General features: G+C 41.9%; 1 protein-coding gene across 21 annotated transcripts in view; it reads right to left on the bottom strand.

Moving 5' to 3' along the window:
• MYCBP2 (MYC binding protein 2) overlaps nt 1–17274 on the bottom strand; it is a 181723-nt gene that overhangs the window by 158096 nt on the left and 6353 nt on the right. For all 21 annotated transcript variants that reach the window (XM_070751329.1, XM_070751313.1, XM_070751316.1 and 18 more), the window contains exons 2-7: nt 12625–12700; nt 10170–10385; nt 8343–8496; nt 4682–4878; nt 2114–2356; nt 554–625 (exon numbers count right to left, since the gene is read on the bottom strand). In XM_070751329.1, the coding sequence (XP_070607430.1) occupies nt 554–625; nt 2114–2356; nt 4682–4878; nt 8343–8496; nt 10170–10385; nt 12625–12700 (958 nt within the window). The remainder of the gene's footprint in view (nt 1–553; nt 626–2113; nt 2357–4681; nt 4879–8342; nt 8497–10169; nt 10386–12624; nt 12701–17274) is intronic.

The following is a 17274-nucleotide window of genomic DNA, read 5'->3' as shown; positions in this document are numbered from 1 at the left end:
AATACTCAACAGAAGGATGAGATGAAGTTTAATAGCATCTAGTTGCCACAAGCAGCAAAATACTGATTCCCAAGCAGATCAACTGGAAGGGATACACCGAATCAACTCCTTTTCTGTGCATGTTTAACGGAAATTAAGAGATATAAACTCTTGTTCTTTCTCAAAGCAAGCAATGTTGGAAAATATTTCTTGTGAGCAACTAAAAGGGAATGTAATTTTTGTTTTTGGCTAGAAATTATTTTTAGCCGAGTCTTCGGAGAGGGGCGGCATACAAATCTAAGTAATAAATAAATAAATAAATAAATCAATGCTTCCTTTCTATTTTCAGTACTTTAGAACTAGACTATCAATTCGATAGTTCAAAGTTATAGGCTCAATTAATTCAAAATTACATTTCTTAGTATTTGGCTTTCCACTTTTTTCCAGAGATGCTGTTTTTGAGAGGCAACTGAACTTTCCAGAAAATCCAGGTGCATCTTGAAAAAGGCACCTTTCGTACAACCATGCCCCGAATGACTGAGAATCACCACCAGACTTTCAATCTTTTTCTTACCTGAGCATAACCCAACCATGATTTCTTCTCTTTTCTGTTTTTGACGCGAGATGTGGAATTGTAGATATGGCCCTGTAGCACAGTAAAAATATCGTAAGATTCTTGAAATTGCCTCTTTTCACCAACCAAAAAGTAAAACACACAAAAAAACCTGACTAGAAATCTTTCCAAGATTTTTTACCACATCATCCAATTTGTTATTTATAAAATCACATTTTCTTTCTGTCAACACTGAAGTCTCAAAATGGCCTCAGGACAGCTTCAGTTTCAGACAATTTAAAATAACTTATGTGTTCTGTCGAGCTCTCTGGTAGAATCCTCCCAAAAATGCACAGATACAATTTCAAACACACACACACGTTTGAAAATTCAAAACAATGTTCTTTATACCGAAAAATGCAAATAAACAAAGCACTCGTTTTGTATAGCAAAGAGCACTTGTCTCCAAACAAATTGGTAATTTGTACAAGTCCCTTATCAGTTCTGAGATACTTACCGTATTTTTCACTCCATAAGACGCAGTTTTTTTCCTCCCAAAGTAGGATGAAAAATTAGCCCCGTCTTATGGAGCGAAGATGCAGGCAGGGAGGGGGGGGGGAGGCGCTGGAGCAGAGGGGGCGCAGGGACGGGGACAGGGGGGTGGGAATCATCTGAACGCGGTTCCGAGTTGGGGGTCTGGGGGGGGGTGCTGGAAAGCCCCCCAGGCCGGCTGCGATCTTTTAAAACAGCCGTGCCGCTTCTCAGCTGACTCCTGAAGCCAAAAGCCAAAGGCAAACTTCCGCGCTTCAGGAGTCAGCTGAGAAGCGGCGCGGCTGTTTTAAAAGATCGCAGCCGGCCTGGGGGGCTTCCCAGCACCCCCCGAACCCGCTTCCCAGCTGTTAAGTTATTCTGTTATTGTAATAAATATTTTAGCCCACTTTTTGGCTCAAAATATTTTTTTTCTATTTTCCTCCTCTAAAATCTAGGTGCGTCTTATCAGCAGGTGCGTCTTACAGAGCGAAAAATACGGTAGCTTGCAGCTGTGAGGCAATTCACAGTCCTTACTCTTTCACAAAGTGAAACACACTTTGCTCTGGTTTAGTTTCAAAGCAGGGAAAATTCAGCCCACAAAGATCAAAGTCAGCAAAGCAGGCACGAAACGCAACGATCAGATAATCCTCCACAATGGCCAAACCCACAGGCTGCTCTTTATGGCAGCCTCACTAATGACCACAGCCCCACCCAACCACAGGTGGCCTCATTTTCTTTGATAATAATCTCTCAGTTGTTGCTGCCTATGCATCGCTCTCCGCATGCGTGGCTGTATCATTAACTCTTATTCTGAATCCAAGGAGGCGCTAGATAATTGATCTCCTTCTGAGCTGTCTACCACACTCTCTTCCTCCCTGTCACTCATGTCTTCTTGGTCAGAGAAGCCTTCATCAGCAGACTCCACTGGGGGGGGCAAAACAGGCCTGCAGCATGTGGATGTCTCCCCCACATCCACAGTCCTTGGGGCAGGAGCTGGGCCAGAGCCAACCACAACACTCATGTAAGCTTTTATCTTGGAGAATACATTACCCGGACAGTTCCACTGTATCCAGAGCCAATTTTGTACAATCCATCTTTGCACAATAGATACAAGAAATAGCCATCGCTCTGGAGCAGAGTCTGGTCATCTTCATCGACTGAAATGTCCTTCAAGGACCATTTGTGCATCAGGGCGGCTTTCTTAATCCCACTGCTAAACCAATCCTGGATCTGGATCTTGCCAACCAAAACTGCCTGCACGCTCCTTTGAAGGGAATTTAAGATAGCTGGCACCTAAGGGAGAAAAACAGCAATAACCCCAAATTATTGCTTATCATTAGAAACTTTAAACCACCAAAACTGAAAATGAAAAGTGGATGGGTCAGTGGAGAGGGCAGCTGTGGGGAAATGGAAAGAGGGAATAGGTAAGAACAGATGTGGGTTCTCATTCAAGAATCAGTGGATCTCCCACAAAGGACGAATGACTGCAGAAATTGATCGCGTTAGCAGAGATGGCCAATCTGACTGCTTTGATTAAAGACAAAAATTCAACTGCCTTTCTTTTTACTTGGAAACCACTTTTAGACTTTGTGCTTGAAAACCCCGATTGGGCTTATTGTCAGAGGATGTCTTATTTGGGGGAAAACAGCGTAGTTTATGTAAAAGTTTTAAAAGTTGAGGTTTGATGTTATTTGATTCTACTCCATCAAAGGGAGTGTTTCCTTTCCTTTCTTTTCCCCCTATTTTCCCACACTCTCTATATAAAAAAATCAGGAAGCAATGGATCTCCTTGCAAAGCAGCTCAATCAAGCCAAGAAAAAAAGGGTGACCGGGTTACAAGAATGGTGGAAGGTCTTAAGCATAAAACGTATCAGGAAAGACTTCATGAACTCAATCTGTATAGTCTGGAGGACAGAAGGAAAAGGGGGGGACATGATTGAAACATTTAAATATGTTAAAGGGTTAAATAAGGTCCAGGAGGGAAGTGTTTTTAATAGGAAAGTGAACACAAGAACAAGGGGACACAATCTGAAGTTAGTTGGGGGAAAGATCAGAAGCAACATGAGAAAATATTATTTTACTGAAAGAGTAGTAGATCCTTGGAACAAACTTCCAGCAGACGTGGTAGATAAATCCACAGTAACTGAATTTAAACATGCCTGGGATAAACATATATCCATCCTAAGATAAAATACAGAAAATAGTACAAGGGCAGACTAGATGGACCATGAAGTCTTTTTCTGCCGTCAGACTTCTGTGTTTCTATGATCATTTAGAATAATCTGCTACAACTGCAACAACCTTTTTTTCAGAAGAAATTAACATTAAATGGGTTCCTAGATTTTTTTTTCTTTTTTCGCAATTGTGGCTTAAGTTCATATATTCACTCCTAAACATGTTCCAGGTAGTCCTCCTTTAGCAACTGCAATTTGTTCCAGAGTGATGGTTAAGTGAACCACGTGATTGAAGGAGGAGGGAGGGAGGGAGGGAGGGCAAATATAGCTTCTTGTCTGCCTTCTCACTTCAGCTAAAATTCTCTTCTGTAGCAACCCTGGCCAAGTGTCTACTGTTTACTACGATTGTATTCAACTAACTGAGGCAGCTGCTATTCAAGAACTATCTGTATATCAAACATTTCTTCTTCCCAGTTCATGTAATTACATTTTTGGTGAGATTTAGGATCAATGACAATCAAATGGAATACAGGTTTGGAATCTGCTTTATGGTTCCTCACCCCTCATCCCTTTTATCTCCTAGTTTCACCAAATTGCTTTACAAATGTTCTTATTTACAAAGGAGTTGTCCTCAGCACCAGGGACTAGCTATATTTTTCTATGGCTTTAGACTAGCAAAATTCAGCACAAAAATACTAGTAGGACTTCTTAAACACAGATTTAGACTTTGGTTTGGATTTCTTTTCACTCCTAATTATTTCCAAATGGTATACTAGCAAGACTTTAAAAAGAAGTCAAATTCACAAAAAATGGCTAATCTAAATAGGTCGCTGATTTATTTTCCCCCACCTGCTCTTTCTCTCTTGGTACAGTGGTACCTCTACCTAAGAACACCTCTACTTACAAACTTTTGTAGATAAGAACCGGGTGTTCCAAGATTTTTTTTGCCTCTTCTCAATAACCATTTTCCACTTACAAACCCGAGCCTCTGAAATTTTAACCGGAAAAGGCAGGGAGAAGCCTCCGTGGGGCCTCTCTAGGAATCTCCTGGGAGGAAACAGGGCCAGAAAAGGCAGGGAGAAGCCTCCGAGGAGCCTCTCTAGGAATCTCCTGGGAGGAAGCAGGGCCAGAAAAGGCAGGGAAAAGCCTCCATGGGGCCTCTCTAGGAATCTCCTTGGAGGAAACAGGGCCTCCACCCTCCCTGTGGTTTCCCTAATCACACATATTATTTGCTTTTACATTGATTCCTATGGGAAAAATTGCTTCTTCTTCCAAACTTTTCTACTTAAGAACCTTGTCACGGAACAAATTAAGTTCATAAGTAGAGGCACCACTGTATTTCTAATGCAATCTACTATCCCCTCCAGAATTCTTGGACTTGGAAAACACAGTGGGTTTCTTAAAGGGAACTATTGGTGCATGTGGTTGAGGAGGAATACAAGACCTGGATGGTCTGACAAGCATGACTCCCGTTGTTGGTCAGTATAGCAGAGATGGCCTGAAGCGTCCGTCCGGTCTCTCCCCAGGCCGCTACAAGACTGAAGAGGCAAGCACAGGAAAGGGCTGTCAGCGACTGGCCGGGGCTGTCATTCATGCCAGTGCTCCGAACCGTGATTTCTAGCAGGAGCTGGAACAGGGACTCTGCAGACAGAAGAAAAGGTCACTTAGACACACACACACAGTAGGGGTGTTAGAAGCAGGCAAGCATAGCTAAACATACTGCAATCTTCCTGTGGCCTGGCACAGTGCCCTAATATCCGTGAATGGATGGAAGGACTGAGGTTCCTTTTGAAAATTTATAGAAACATAGAAACATAGAAGTCTGACGGTAGAAAAAGACCTCATGGCCCTTCGAGTCTGCCCTTATACTATTTTCTGTATTTTATCTTAGGATGGATATATGTTTATCCCAGGCATGTTTAAATTCAGTTACTGTGGATTTATCTACCACGTCTGCTGGAAGTTTGTTCCAAGGATCTACTACTCTTTCAGTAAAATAATATTTTCTCATGTTGCTCTTGATCTTTCCCCCAACTAACTTCAGATTGTGTCCCCTTATTCTTCTGTATACTTTCCTATTAAAAACACTTCCCTCCTGGACCTTATTTAACCCTTTAATATATTTAAATGTTTCAATCATGTCCCCCCTTTTCCTTCTGTCCTCCAGACTATACAGATTGAGTTCATTAAGTCTTTCCTGATACGTTTTATGCTTAAGGCCTTCCACCATTCTTGTAGCCCGTCTTTGGACCCGTTCAATTTTGTCAATATCTTTTTATTTATTTATTTATTTATTTATTTATTTATTTATTTATTTATTTATTTATTCATTCATTCATTCATTCATTCCTTCCTTCCTTCCTTCCTTCATTCATTCATTCATTCATTCATTCATTCATTTGATTTTTATGCCACCCTTCTCCTTAGACTCAGGGCAGCTTACAACATGTTAGCAATAGCACTTTTTAACAGAGCCAGCCTATTGCCCCCACAATCTGGGTCCTCATTTTACCCACCTCGGAAGGAGGGAAGGCTGAGTCAACCTTGAGCCGGTGATGAGGTTTGAACCGCTGACCTTCAGATCTACAGTCAGCTTCAGTGGCCTGCAGTACAGCACTCTACCTGCTGCACCACCCCGGCTCTCTAAGCTACTCATGGAGATGGGTAAAAGCTCCAACCAGAGGCCATTCTTCAGTCATTCCATCCCTTATCTAGAAAGCCATCCACTAAGAAAGCGATGATACTCCATTGGTAATCAGAGGCAGGAGATATTGCTGCCCTCAATATATAAGCCAGCACTTCACAGTATAGGCTGTACGACAGGTGTTGGCTTGCTCTTTTTGACTGTGTTAAGTAGAAACTGCAACAACCCATGAAAAACTCTTATATGCAGGTTGGCTGCCGATTGGTTTCCAGATGCAATTCAAAGTGTTGTTTATGACCTATAAAGCCCTACATGGCATCGGACCAGATTACTTACGGGACCGCCTTCTCCCACATGAGTCCAAGCGACCGGTTAGGTCGCTTCTCCAGGTCCCGTCAGCTAAGACAATGTTGTTTGGCGGGGCCTAGGGGAAGAGCCTTTTCTGTGGGGGCTCCTGCCCTCTGGAATCATCTCCCCCCAAAGATTCTTATGTTTTATGTTGCCAGGCTTGGTGCCAATTCACTCTAGCCCCCTGACCAATGAATGTTATGTATGTTTGTGGTCTGAATGGGAAAGCTTGATGTTTAATAATTGGAGATTTTAGATTAATTGAATACAGTATAGCACATTGTATTATATTGTTTTCTTTTATATAATAATTAATAATTTATTAGATTTGTATGCCGTCCCTCTCTGAAGACTCGGGGCGGCTCACAACAATAATAAAAACAGTATAGCAATGGAACAAATCTAATAATAAAATTACATTAAAAAACCGCCAACAATTTAAAAACCATACAACACATACATACCAAACATAAAATATAAGAAAGCCTGGGGGAGATGTCTTAATTGCCCCATGCCTGGCGATATAGGTGGGTCTTGAGTAACTTGCAAAAGACAAGGAGGGTGGGGGCCGTTCTAATCTCCAGAGGGAGTTGATTCCAGAGGGCCGGGGCCGCCACAGAGAAGGCTCTTCCCCTGGGGCCCGCCAAACGACATTGTTTGGTAGACGGGACCCGGAGAAGGCCAACTCTGTGGGACCTTATCGGCCGCTGGGATTTGTGCGGTAGAAGGCGGTCCCGGAGGTATTCTGGTCCAATGCCATGAAGCCGTCCCGAGTCCTCGGAAAGGGGCGGCATATAAATCGAACAATAAATAAATCCTCAGCTTACAAGAGTTCACTTAGTGCCTGTTCAAAGTTAAAATGGCATCGATAAAAGTGACTTATGAGCGAAATGTCTCTGGAGATTCCCAGTCATCCAGGTCCCAAAGGTGCTTGTTTTCAAGAGGCAACTATACTTTCTAGTTTTTTTCTTTGAAGATGTTGGCTTCTCATCCAAGAAGCTTCTTCAGCTCTAGATGGTGGGGAATGGAAGGATTTATACCCCATTGCATACAGCTAATCATTTGCGGGACACTTGCAAACCTCCAAGTGGCCTCAACAACTCTCTAAAAGAATGAGAATGACCAGTTGTCCAAAAAGAGTATAAATCCTTCCATTCCCCACCATCCATTTAGAACTGAAGAAGCTTTTAGGATGAGAAGCCAAACGTCTTCAAAGAATAACCAGAAAGTCCAGTTGCCTTTTGAAAAAAAGCATATTTGGGCTGACTAATAGTTTTTCACCTTTAGGACCCTTGTCACATGGTCAAAATTCAGACAGTTGGCAACTGGCAGGTACTTAGGACTGTTGCAGGTGTTCTGAGGTCATGTGATCCCCTTTTGAGACCTTCTGACAAGCAAAGTCAATGGGGAAGCCTGCTTCAACTAAATAACCATGGTACTAATTTAACAACTACAGTGGTACCTCTACTTATGAACTTAATTCATTCCGAGACCAGGTTCTTAAGAAAAGTTTGTAAGAAGAAGCAATTTTTCCCACAGGAATCAATGTAAAAGCAAATAATAAAGGGAGGGTGGAGGCCCTGTTTCCTCCCAGGAGATTCCTAGAGAGGCCCCACAGAGGCTTCTCCCTGCCTTTTCCGGTTACGGTTTTGGAGGCTCGGGTTTGTAAGTATAAAATGGTTCTTGAGAAGAGGCAAAAAAACTTGAACACCCGGTTCTTATTTAGAAAAGTTCTTAAGTAGAGGCGTTCTTAGGTAGAGGTACCACTGTATAGCAATTCATTTAACAATTGAGGCAAGAAACTCACAAAATGGAGCAAAATTCTCTTAAGAACTTGCTTAGCAACCGAAATGTTGGGCCCAATTGTCACAAGCTGAGGATCCTCTGGGTCCGTTAAACTGTCTTTATCTCCTTGCAAAGAATTTAACAGAATTCTCCAAAGAACAAAGGCCAAGTTCTTATTAGCAAAGGGCTTTGAGGAAGCGTCAAAGAGGAATACATACAGTACTAAAGCAAGATAGATTTTCGGCAATGATTTATCTCGTCACTCAATAAGGATCTTATAAGGACAATAAGGATCTTATTGACTTTGAGCAAATGCAGGAGACCTTACCTAGAACTTCAGGAGGTTCTGACTGGAGACCTTCGGGTTGCTGGCCTTGGAGAACATTGAGAAGAGCCTGCAAACTCCTCAGGCAGAGAGACGGGTGAGAAAATCTTGTCTCTTTAATCAGTTCGAACACTTCACACAGTCCAACTTCTATTATCTATAAACAAAAAGCAGGAAGGGAAGTATTTTTGTAAAAAAAAATTTAAACTTTTTCCCCAGTTTCCATATATGCATCAATACATATAACTTTAAAATATATCAATAACATACAGTTATACATTCAATCATGAATCAATATCAATAACATACAGTTATCCAATCAATCATGAATCAATATCCTATTTTTGCACCTATTTTATGCTGTTATTTACCAGTCTGTTTTTCTTTTCTTTACACTTTCCTCCCTCTGTCTCCATCTACTCCCTCTACCTTCTTACATATAGAGGCCCAGTGGTGCAGTGGTTAGAGTATAGTACTCCAAGCTACTTCTGCTGATCACCCGCTGCAAGCAGTTTGGCAGATCGAATCTCAGGAGGCTCAAAGTTGACTCAGCCTTTCATCCTTCCAAGGTCGGTAAAATGAGGACCCAGATTGTGGGGGGCAATATTATTATTATTATTATTATTATTATTATTATTATTATTATTTTTATGCAACCCTTCTCCTTAGATTCAGAGCAGCCTACAACATGTTAGCAATAGCACTTTTTAACAGAGCCAACGTATTGCCCCCACAATCCGGGTCCTCATATGCTTACTCTCTGTAAACTGCTTAGAGAGGGCTGTAAAGCACCGTGAAGTGGTATATAAGTCTAAATGCTATTGCTATTACTCCTTCTCTCCACTCTTCCTACATCCCTCCACTCCTTCTCTTCTCCCTTCCCTTTCTACTTCCATGAAGCAGGAAGTTCGCTTTAGCCAAGAAATGTTTTGGAGTTCTGTCCTGCAAAACCTTTGCAAGTAACAATGTGAAATTAATCAAGGAGAGAAGCAACTTAGAACTAAGGAGAAATTTCCTGACAGTTAGAACAATTAATCAGTGGAACAGCTTGCCTCCAGAAGTTGTGAATCTCCAACACTGGATGTTTTTAAGCAGATGTTGGATAACCATCTGTCTGAAGTAGTGTAGGGTTTCCTACTTAAGCAGGGGGTTGGACTAGAAGACCTCCAAGGTCCCTTCCAACTCTGTTATATTATTTATTATTATTATTATTATTATTATTATTATTATTATTATTATTATTATTATTATTTAGATTTGTATGCCGCCCCTCTCCGAAGACTCGGGGCGGCTCACAACAGTAATACAAAAACAATATAACAGTGAGACAAATCTAATATTAAAATAAAACATATCTAAAACCCCAACAATTTAAAACCATGCAACACATACATACCAAACATAAAATATAAAAGCCTGGGGGAGGATGTCTCAATTCCCCCATGCCTGGCGATAAAGGTGGGTCTTGAGTAATTTGCGAAAGACAAGGAGGGTGGGGGCCGTTCTAATCTCTGGGGGGAGTTGATTCCAGAGGGCCGGGGCCGCCCCAGAGAAGGCTCTTCCCCTGGGGCCCGCCAAACGACATTGCTTGGTCGACGGGACCCGGAGAAGGCCAACTCTGTGGGACCTTATCGGCCGCTGGGATTCGTGCGGTAGAAGGTATTTTTTTATTATTATTATTATTATTAGTAGTAGTAGTAGTAGTAGTAGTAGTAGTAGTATTATTATTATTATTATTATTATTATTATTATTATTAGTAATAGTAGTAGTAGTAGTAGTAGTATTATTTCCAAGACAGGAAGACCTCAGACCTGCCTGCGGTCCCTTACCTTTGGAAGTTTCACAGGAGGCTCTTTGGCTTCTTCCTCCTCGTCGCTGTCCGAATCCCCGCTCTGCACTGTGTTTTTGGAGGCCAAGGCCAGGGAGGTTTCCTTTTTTTGCCATTCCAAGACACAGTGACGCACATTACAGTAGACGTTGAAAGCTGAAGGGTTGCTGTGAAGCTTGATATCTGGTATGGATACCATACTATCAAGACTTTCACTCTGATGGGGGGAAAAAAAACAGAGAGATTTTTCTTTTCCTTGCAATCAACTGCAGGAAAAAACTGCATCTTTACCATCACAGAGGCATTTATCAACAGCTTATTCTCCTCCCTACTTTAATATACAGTAATGGATAAGCTGGGATCAATTTTATTTATTTATTAGAGTTCTATGCCACCCTTCTCCTGAAACTCAGGACGGCTCACACCAAGCAAATACAAAACATATAAGAAATCTAATATTAAAATTCTCTAAAAACTTTAGTACTAAAAACAATATAAAAATCTAACTTAATTTATATCCTAAAACCCCAATATATTTAAAAACCAACCATCCACATTCATCCTATCATATTCAGTCATAGACCAGGGTATATGTTACAATTTCAGTGGCCTCAGGACTGTAGGCAAAGGGAGGGTGGGGGTGGTACGAATCTCGGGAGGGGGGGAGTTGATTCTAATGGGCCGGGGCCACCACAGAGAAGGTTCTTCCCCTAGGCCCTGCCAGACAACATAGCCTGGCTGACGGGACCTGAAGAAGGCCAACTCTGTGGGACTGACCGGCCACTGGGATACCTGAGGCAGAAAACAGTCTCATAGGTAATCTAGTTCAATGCCATGCAGGGCTTTAATTTTCCTTTTTCATTTAAAGAAAAGAAAGAAATCAGGAGTATTTTAAAAACCCAGAATGGCAATGCTCAAAGTATGTTCCCAGCCCAAAAAAGAGACTTTTTAAAAATCCAGCAGTGCTCTTGGTGGGATCCTGGGAAAAGCCCATTAAACCACCAGTACAAGCAGCTCTGAAATGAAAAGGGCCAGCAACTTGTGTGTCATTTGAGCCTGCCTCTATCTATCTATCTATCTATCTATCTATCTATCTATCTATCTATCTATCTATCTATCTATCTATTTGATTTGTATGCCGCCCCTCTCCGAAGACTCTATTCTCCGAAGACACTATTCTACATAGGGCAGAACAATCAACAATACAAACAGTTCCCCTCTCCTGGGCCAAGTACTTGGCAAAGGAAAAACCATTCTGAAAAAAATTAAACTAAAGAAGATTTTTTTTAAAAAAGTCACGTTTGGTTTTTTTTTTTCTAAATCAGGAGGAGAAACTATCATTCTCAGTCTAGTAAATGTCATCCTAGTTTGTCCCAGGGGTAATCTGTTCAGACCTTCACCTCTTTCTGAGCATGTGGCCGCAGCACTCCTTATAATGGATTATTTAAGAGTCTCCACTCTTTGAAGGGGGAGAAGACCTTCGCTTTTCTCCTGCTCCTCCAGAGATTTCATCACATTCAGACGCCATTCCAGAATACACTTGGAATCAGCCTGCTTTGACCTTGTGGATTGTATCACACATTCTACGATGGAACTCTTGGAACATTAGAACCATGGGAGATTCTCCAGGAAGTCTCTAAGCACACTTAGGAGCTCTGGTGGCACAGTGGTTAAAGTGCAGTATTGCAGGCAAGCTCTGCCCACAGCCTGGAGTTCACTCCTGACTGGCTCAAAATTGACTCATCCTTCTGAGATGGGTAAAATGAGGACTTAGATCGTTGTGGGCAATAGGCTAACTCTCTAAACCACTTAGAGAGAGCTGGAAAGTACTATGGAGTGGTATACTTGTGAACTCTCAAGTCTCCTCTTTCTCTATGTAAAGTGGTTAATGTGTGTGTGTGAGAGAGAGAGAGGGGGTGCAGTGGAAGGTAGGGAGGGAAGAAGGAAGGGAGGGAAGGAAGGAGGGAGGAAGACAGGAACGAAGGAAGGAGGGAGGGGGAGGGAGGGAGGGAGGGAGGGAGGGAGGGAGGGAGGAAGGAAGGAAGGAAGGAAGGAAGGAAGGAAGGAAGGAAGGAAGGAAGGAAGGAAGGAAGGAAAATGTTTACAGCATGTGTACAGGTGAAACTCAAAAAATTAATATATCGTAAGTTCATTTATTTCAGTAATGCAACTTAAAAGAAGAAACATAATATATGAGAAATACTCATTACATGCAAGGCAAGATAGTTCAAGCTGTGATTTGTCATAATTGTGATGATTGTGGGGTACAGCTCATGAAAATCCCAAATCCACCATCTCAGAAAATTAGAATATTACAGGCAATCAATAAAACGAGGATTGAAAAATGTAAGCATGCAATATGTATTCAGTACTTGGTTTGGGGCCCTTTTGCAGCAATTACTGCCCACAGAAAAAGCAATAGGAAAAAAAGAGAGAGAAAACAAAAAAAAATGTACCTTGTTCCGTGCTCTTATTTTCAATTTATTTTTCTGCTTCCGTTTTAGCTTTTTCTTGCTCAAAAGCTTTTTGCACCTGTTTAAAAATAAAGGTAAATACACATGATTTCAGTTGAAAAGCATCGCATAAGATTTACATATTGGATTTAATGGCCTCCAAAGTCCACTGTTGTCACAAACCAAATTTAATGCTCTCCATCTCCAAACGATTCCTAAATCCAGGGCCCAATTCACATATATACCTTAATTCTTCCATAACAAAGCAGAAAATCTGATCCAGGATTCTATGATGCGATCATTTTATTCCCCCTATATCCCCAGGAGTATGATTAAGTCCCTTATGCCCTCGGCCCTTCCTCCAGAGATAATAGCCTTGACATTGTATTGTATGCTAAAAGAAAATTATCTCTTGCCTCCTATCACCATTCTGGGAAGCTGATGGCCCCTCAGCAGAGATTAAATCCATGTGTTGAAAGTTTCTTAGGATTTCATTTTTGGTACCCTTGAGAAATCATACAAGGATGGTATGCTGATTTAAGGCTGCCATCTCTGCTTGCTTGTTGATGGAAGTCTAAACATCTCCTCTAATATTTTACTTTTCCCTCAGATGGTGCAAAGATCTAATTGGCCCTCTTTTGCCACTGTACTTTAGAAAACTCACAGTCACTCATGCCCTCATCACCTCGAGGTTTGACTACTGTAACGCTCTCTACATGGGGCTACCTTTGAAAAGTGTTCGGAAACTTCAGATCGTGCAGAATGCAGCTGCGAGAGCAATCATGGGCTTCCCAAGGTATGCCCATGTTACACCAACACTCCGCAGTCTGCATTGGTTGCCGATCAGTTTCCTGTCACAATTCAAAGTATTGGTTATCACCTATAAAGCCCTTCATGGCACCGGACCAGATTATCTCAGCGACCGCCTTCTGCTGCACGAATCCCAGCGACCGGTTAGGTCCCACAGAGTGGGTCTTCTCCGGGTCCTGTCAACTAAACAATGCCGCTTGGCGGGACCCAGGGGAAGAGCCTTCTCTGTGGCGGCCCCGGCCCTCTGGAACCAACTCCCCCCAGAGATTAGAATTGCCCCCACCCTCCTTGCCTTTCGTAAGCTCCTTAAAACCCACCTCTGCCGCCAGGCATGGGGGAATTGAGATGCTCTTTCCCCCTGGGCCTTTACAATTTCATGTGTGGTATGTCTGTCTGTATGTTTGGTTTTTTATATTAATGGGTTTTTTAATCATTTTTAGTATGTATTGGATTATTATTGTACATTGTTTTATTACTGTTGTTACCCGCCCCGAGTCTCCGGAGAGGGGCGGCATACAAATCCAATAAACAAGCAAACAAATAAATAAATAAAAACTTGTGTTTTACTTCTTAGCAGATGCTAATCCCATTCAGAATTATTATGAAGTGTTTGCAACTACTTTAATGGACACAAGAACTATTCAGTAAGTGTAGTATACAACTTCCCACTGTCGAGACTTCATAAGCAGAATCAAAGCCACTTCATTCCCTGATATGTTACTCAATCCCTCTAGCATTGGGTCTTAACCAGTGAACCATAAAGTCAGCATTTTGGAATCTTAGAAGGCTTCATTGTATAAGAATAAATTGTGTTTATTTATCAGTGCATTTTTATACACTTTTATACCTTTGGATTTACTTTTTTTTTTTAAACAAAAATCATTTTTGTTTGTTTGCAATTTGCTGTGTTTCCTTTGTATCTTTTTTCCTTCCTTCCTTTATTCCTATCATTAGACCACACTTAACTCTGATTAGTGAGTGTAGCACAAACAGCAAGTTTTATCCTGGTTTGGCCAACTTTTTGCATTTGAATTTGTCTGAAATGCTGCAGATTCTCCTAATCGAGCAGGGGGGTGGACTTGAAGACCTCCAAGGTCCCTTCCAACTCTATTATTCTGTTATTTTGTTAGTGTTATTTTGTTAGGTCCCTCTGCATGAGGGCTGCTTGTTTCTTGCTTTAAAAAAATTGCTTGGATGGCTAAGTGGCAATGAGGTGTTTGAATTTACAGTTCTCTAGAGCAGTGATTTTCAACCTTTTTTGAGCCGCGGGGCACATTGAGAGGGGGGGGGGGCGGCTAAAAAAAGTTTGGACAAAAAAATTCTCTCTTCCTCCCCTTCGCTCTATTTCTTTCTCCCTCCCTCTTTCTCTCCCTTCCTCCCTCTTTCTTTCTCTCTCTCTCCATCCCTCTTTCTTTCTCTTCCTTCCTTCCTCTCTTTTTTGCTCTCTTTCTCCCTCCCTCCCTATGTCCCTCTATATCTTTCTCTCTCTCTCTCCTTCCCTCCCTCTCTTTCTCTCTCTCTTGCTTTCTTTCTCTAGTTCTTTTTCTCTCTCTCTCGCTCTTTCTCTTGCTTGCTTTCTCTCTCTCTCGCTTTCTCTCTCTCTTGCTTTCTTTCTCTCTGAGCTTCGTGGCACACCTGACCATGTCTCGCGGCACACTAGTGTGCCACGGCACACTGGTTGAAAAACACTGCTCTAGAGGCATATACTGCAACAGAATAATGTTTACATAATCTTCCCTTATAGTAATACACGGATGAAGTGGTTGGTTCCATTTGTAAGTATTCAAATATGAACAGTAAAGAACTGATTTCTGCCTATATAGAAAAGAGGACTTTCAAATTTTCTTTTTATTTCTATTGAACGTTTTATGAATGTCATGTTGCTACAATTTAGCCAATAGTTTGGCAGTGTACTCTGAAGTCATATTTGTCTCAACCGACTCCTAAATAACGACAGATACAGGCTATAGCAATTGTCCCCAGCACTATTACAACTGGTGTGCCAATTGTTTAGATCTCATTAGATTAAAAAAAAACTTATTTGATTTCCAAATAGGATTGTGCCTAATAAAAAGAGAGGTGATTTCATTTCAAATTTAATTTCCCAAATTTTCTTTCCAGTAGTGTTCAGGTTTTTGGCATGTCCACATACGGAGTAAAATGTTCTTTTCTGTTTAATGGAATTTCCATTGTTTATAACGGTATGATTTATCTACCTTGGAAGTTATCTATGTACCATCAATACTGAGTTATGTCCCACCTCTGAAACGTACCTTTTTATATTTATGCCCTAACAGATGGTATTGGCTTAGCATAAGCATTTTATTAATGAATTTCAAATCTCTAGTTTGTGGCACAAACATGTCTCCAAAGCATGTCTTAAATTGTCCCCAGATCGAAAAGCTTGAATACATGGAATTCAGGTTTCATTTTCCCAACGAGCTTCCCTCCTGGAGTCCATTTATAAAAGGCAGAATTATGAAACATCAAGGTCTGGCTTTATAATGCCATCAAAGATCCTTAGTGTTGTGATTCAGCCTGAGGCTCCTCAGGGACCGGCTGGAGCTCTGCCGGATCCATGCCCAGAGGAGGACGACAGTGACCAGGAGGGGGAGGACCAGGCAGACGGAGGAGAGGAACGTCAGGAAGAGGAGGAGGGAGAGCAGCCTGAGACCCCCGGGGGGGGCCTCTCCCCAGCTAGTAGCCTGGATTCATTGGATGAAGACGCACAGGCTATAATAGACATGAGGCAGAGACGGGCAGCTCAAAGAAGGGGCCAATTAAAAAGGTATTTCCATCCCTGAATTGGCAACAGCTGGGTTTGGGTGTGGTTCTCCTCGGCAGGGTTGAAAAGGCAGGCCCGCCCTTACAGTCTTGTGGAGAGTTATCAACTGGGAGTCCTCTGACCTTGCTTCGATTCTTGGCGTCTCTGATCTTGGCTTGTGGCCTAGAAGGCTGAAAGACTTGGGGGAGGCGTGGGTTTTATTATCTCTAGTGTTGTTTTTGCCAGCAAGAATCCTGTTTTATTGCCTGGCCTTCGTGAAACCTCTGTGAAGCTTCGTGTTCCTGTCTGTAAGAACAGTTCTTGTTACCTGTGTTTGCTTTCCAGTATATAAACTGCCTTTGCTTTTTACCAGTGTGTCTGGCTACTCTTTTTGGTTGGTGTTGGCATCTGGGGGGACCCAGACAGAACACTTAGGAAGATGGGTTCTTCCCCCAATGATGTCACTTTTGTGCCTTGATCTAGGCCCAGATGTTTTTTATCGTTGCTCTAACTTGCTCCTAATAAGTTTCTTTCCAGCCCTAACCAGGTACAAACGATGTTCCCAGCTCTTACCGGCTTGCAAGCTCTTTCATTGTTACTCTCTGCAAAGAATGTTTTCCAAACCCTGTCTTGGATTTTTTTTCCCATTCTCTATTTGCTCCAAATGTTTCTTTCCAGGTGCTAATTATGTTCCCAGCTCTTACTGGCTTGCAAGCTCTTTCACTGTTGCTCCCTCTGAATAAAGTTTTTTAAAACCCCTAACCAGGGGATAAAATGTGCTGGCTAAAGACGCTAGCCAGATGAACACCTGGTAAGCAGATTATGTTCCCTATTTTCCTCCCCCAAAACTAAGGTGCGTTTTATATTCCGGTGTGTCTTATACAGTACTCCAAAAAATACGGTATTAAAAAATGTAAAAGGATTGAGGGATGAAAGAACCACATGCAGCTCCAGAGCCTTGGGTTGCTGATCCCTGCCTTAGGGCAATGTAACAGGAGCACTTTTTTTTTTCAAAGGGTGTAGGAAGATGCTAATGAGAGCAGTTGCTGCTATTTGCAGAAAGCATCCAGAAGACGAAC

This window comes from Erythrolamprus reginae, chromosome 4 (assembly GCF_031021105.1).
Source record: "Erythrolamprus reginae isolate rEryReg1 chromosome 4, rEryReg1.hap1, whole genome shotgun sequence".
Lineage (NCBI taxonomy): Eukaryota > Metazoa > Chordata > Lepidosauria > Squamata > Dipsadidae > Erythrolamprus > Erythrolamprus reginae.
This window is presented reverse-complemented; position numbering and strand designations above follow the sequence as displayed.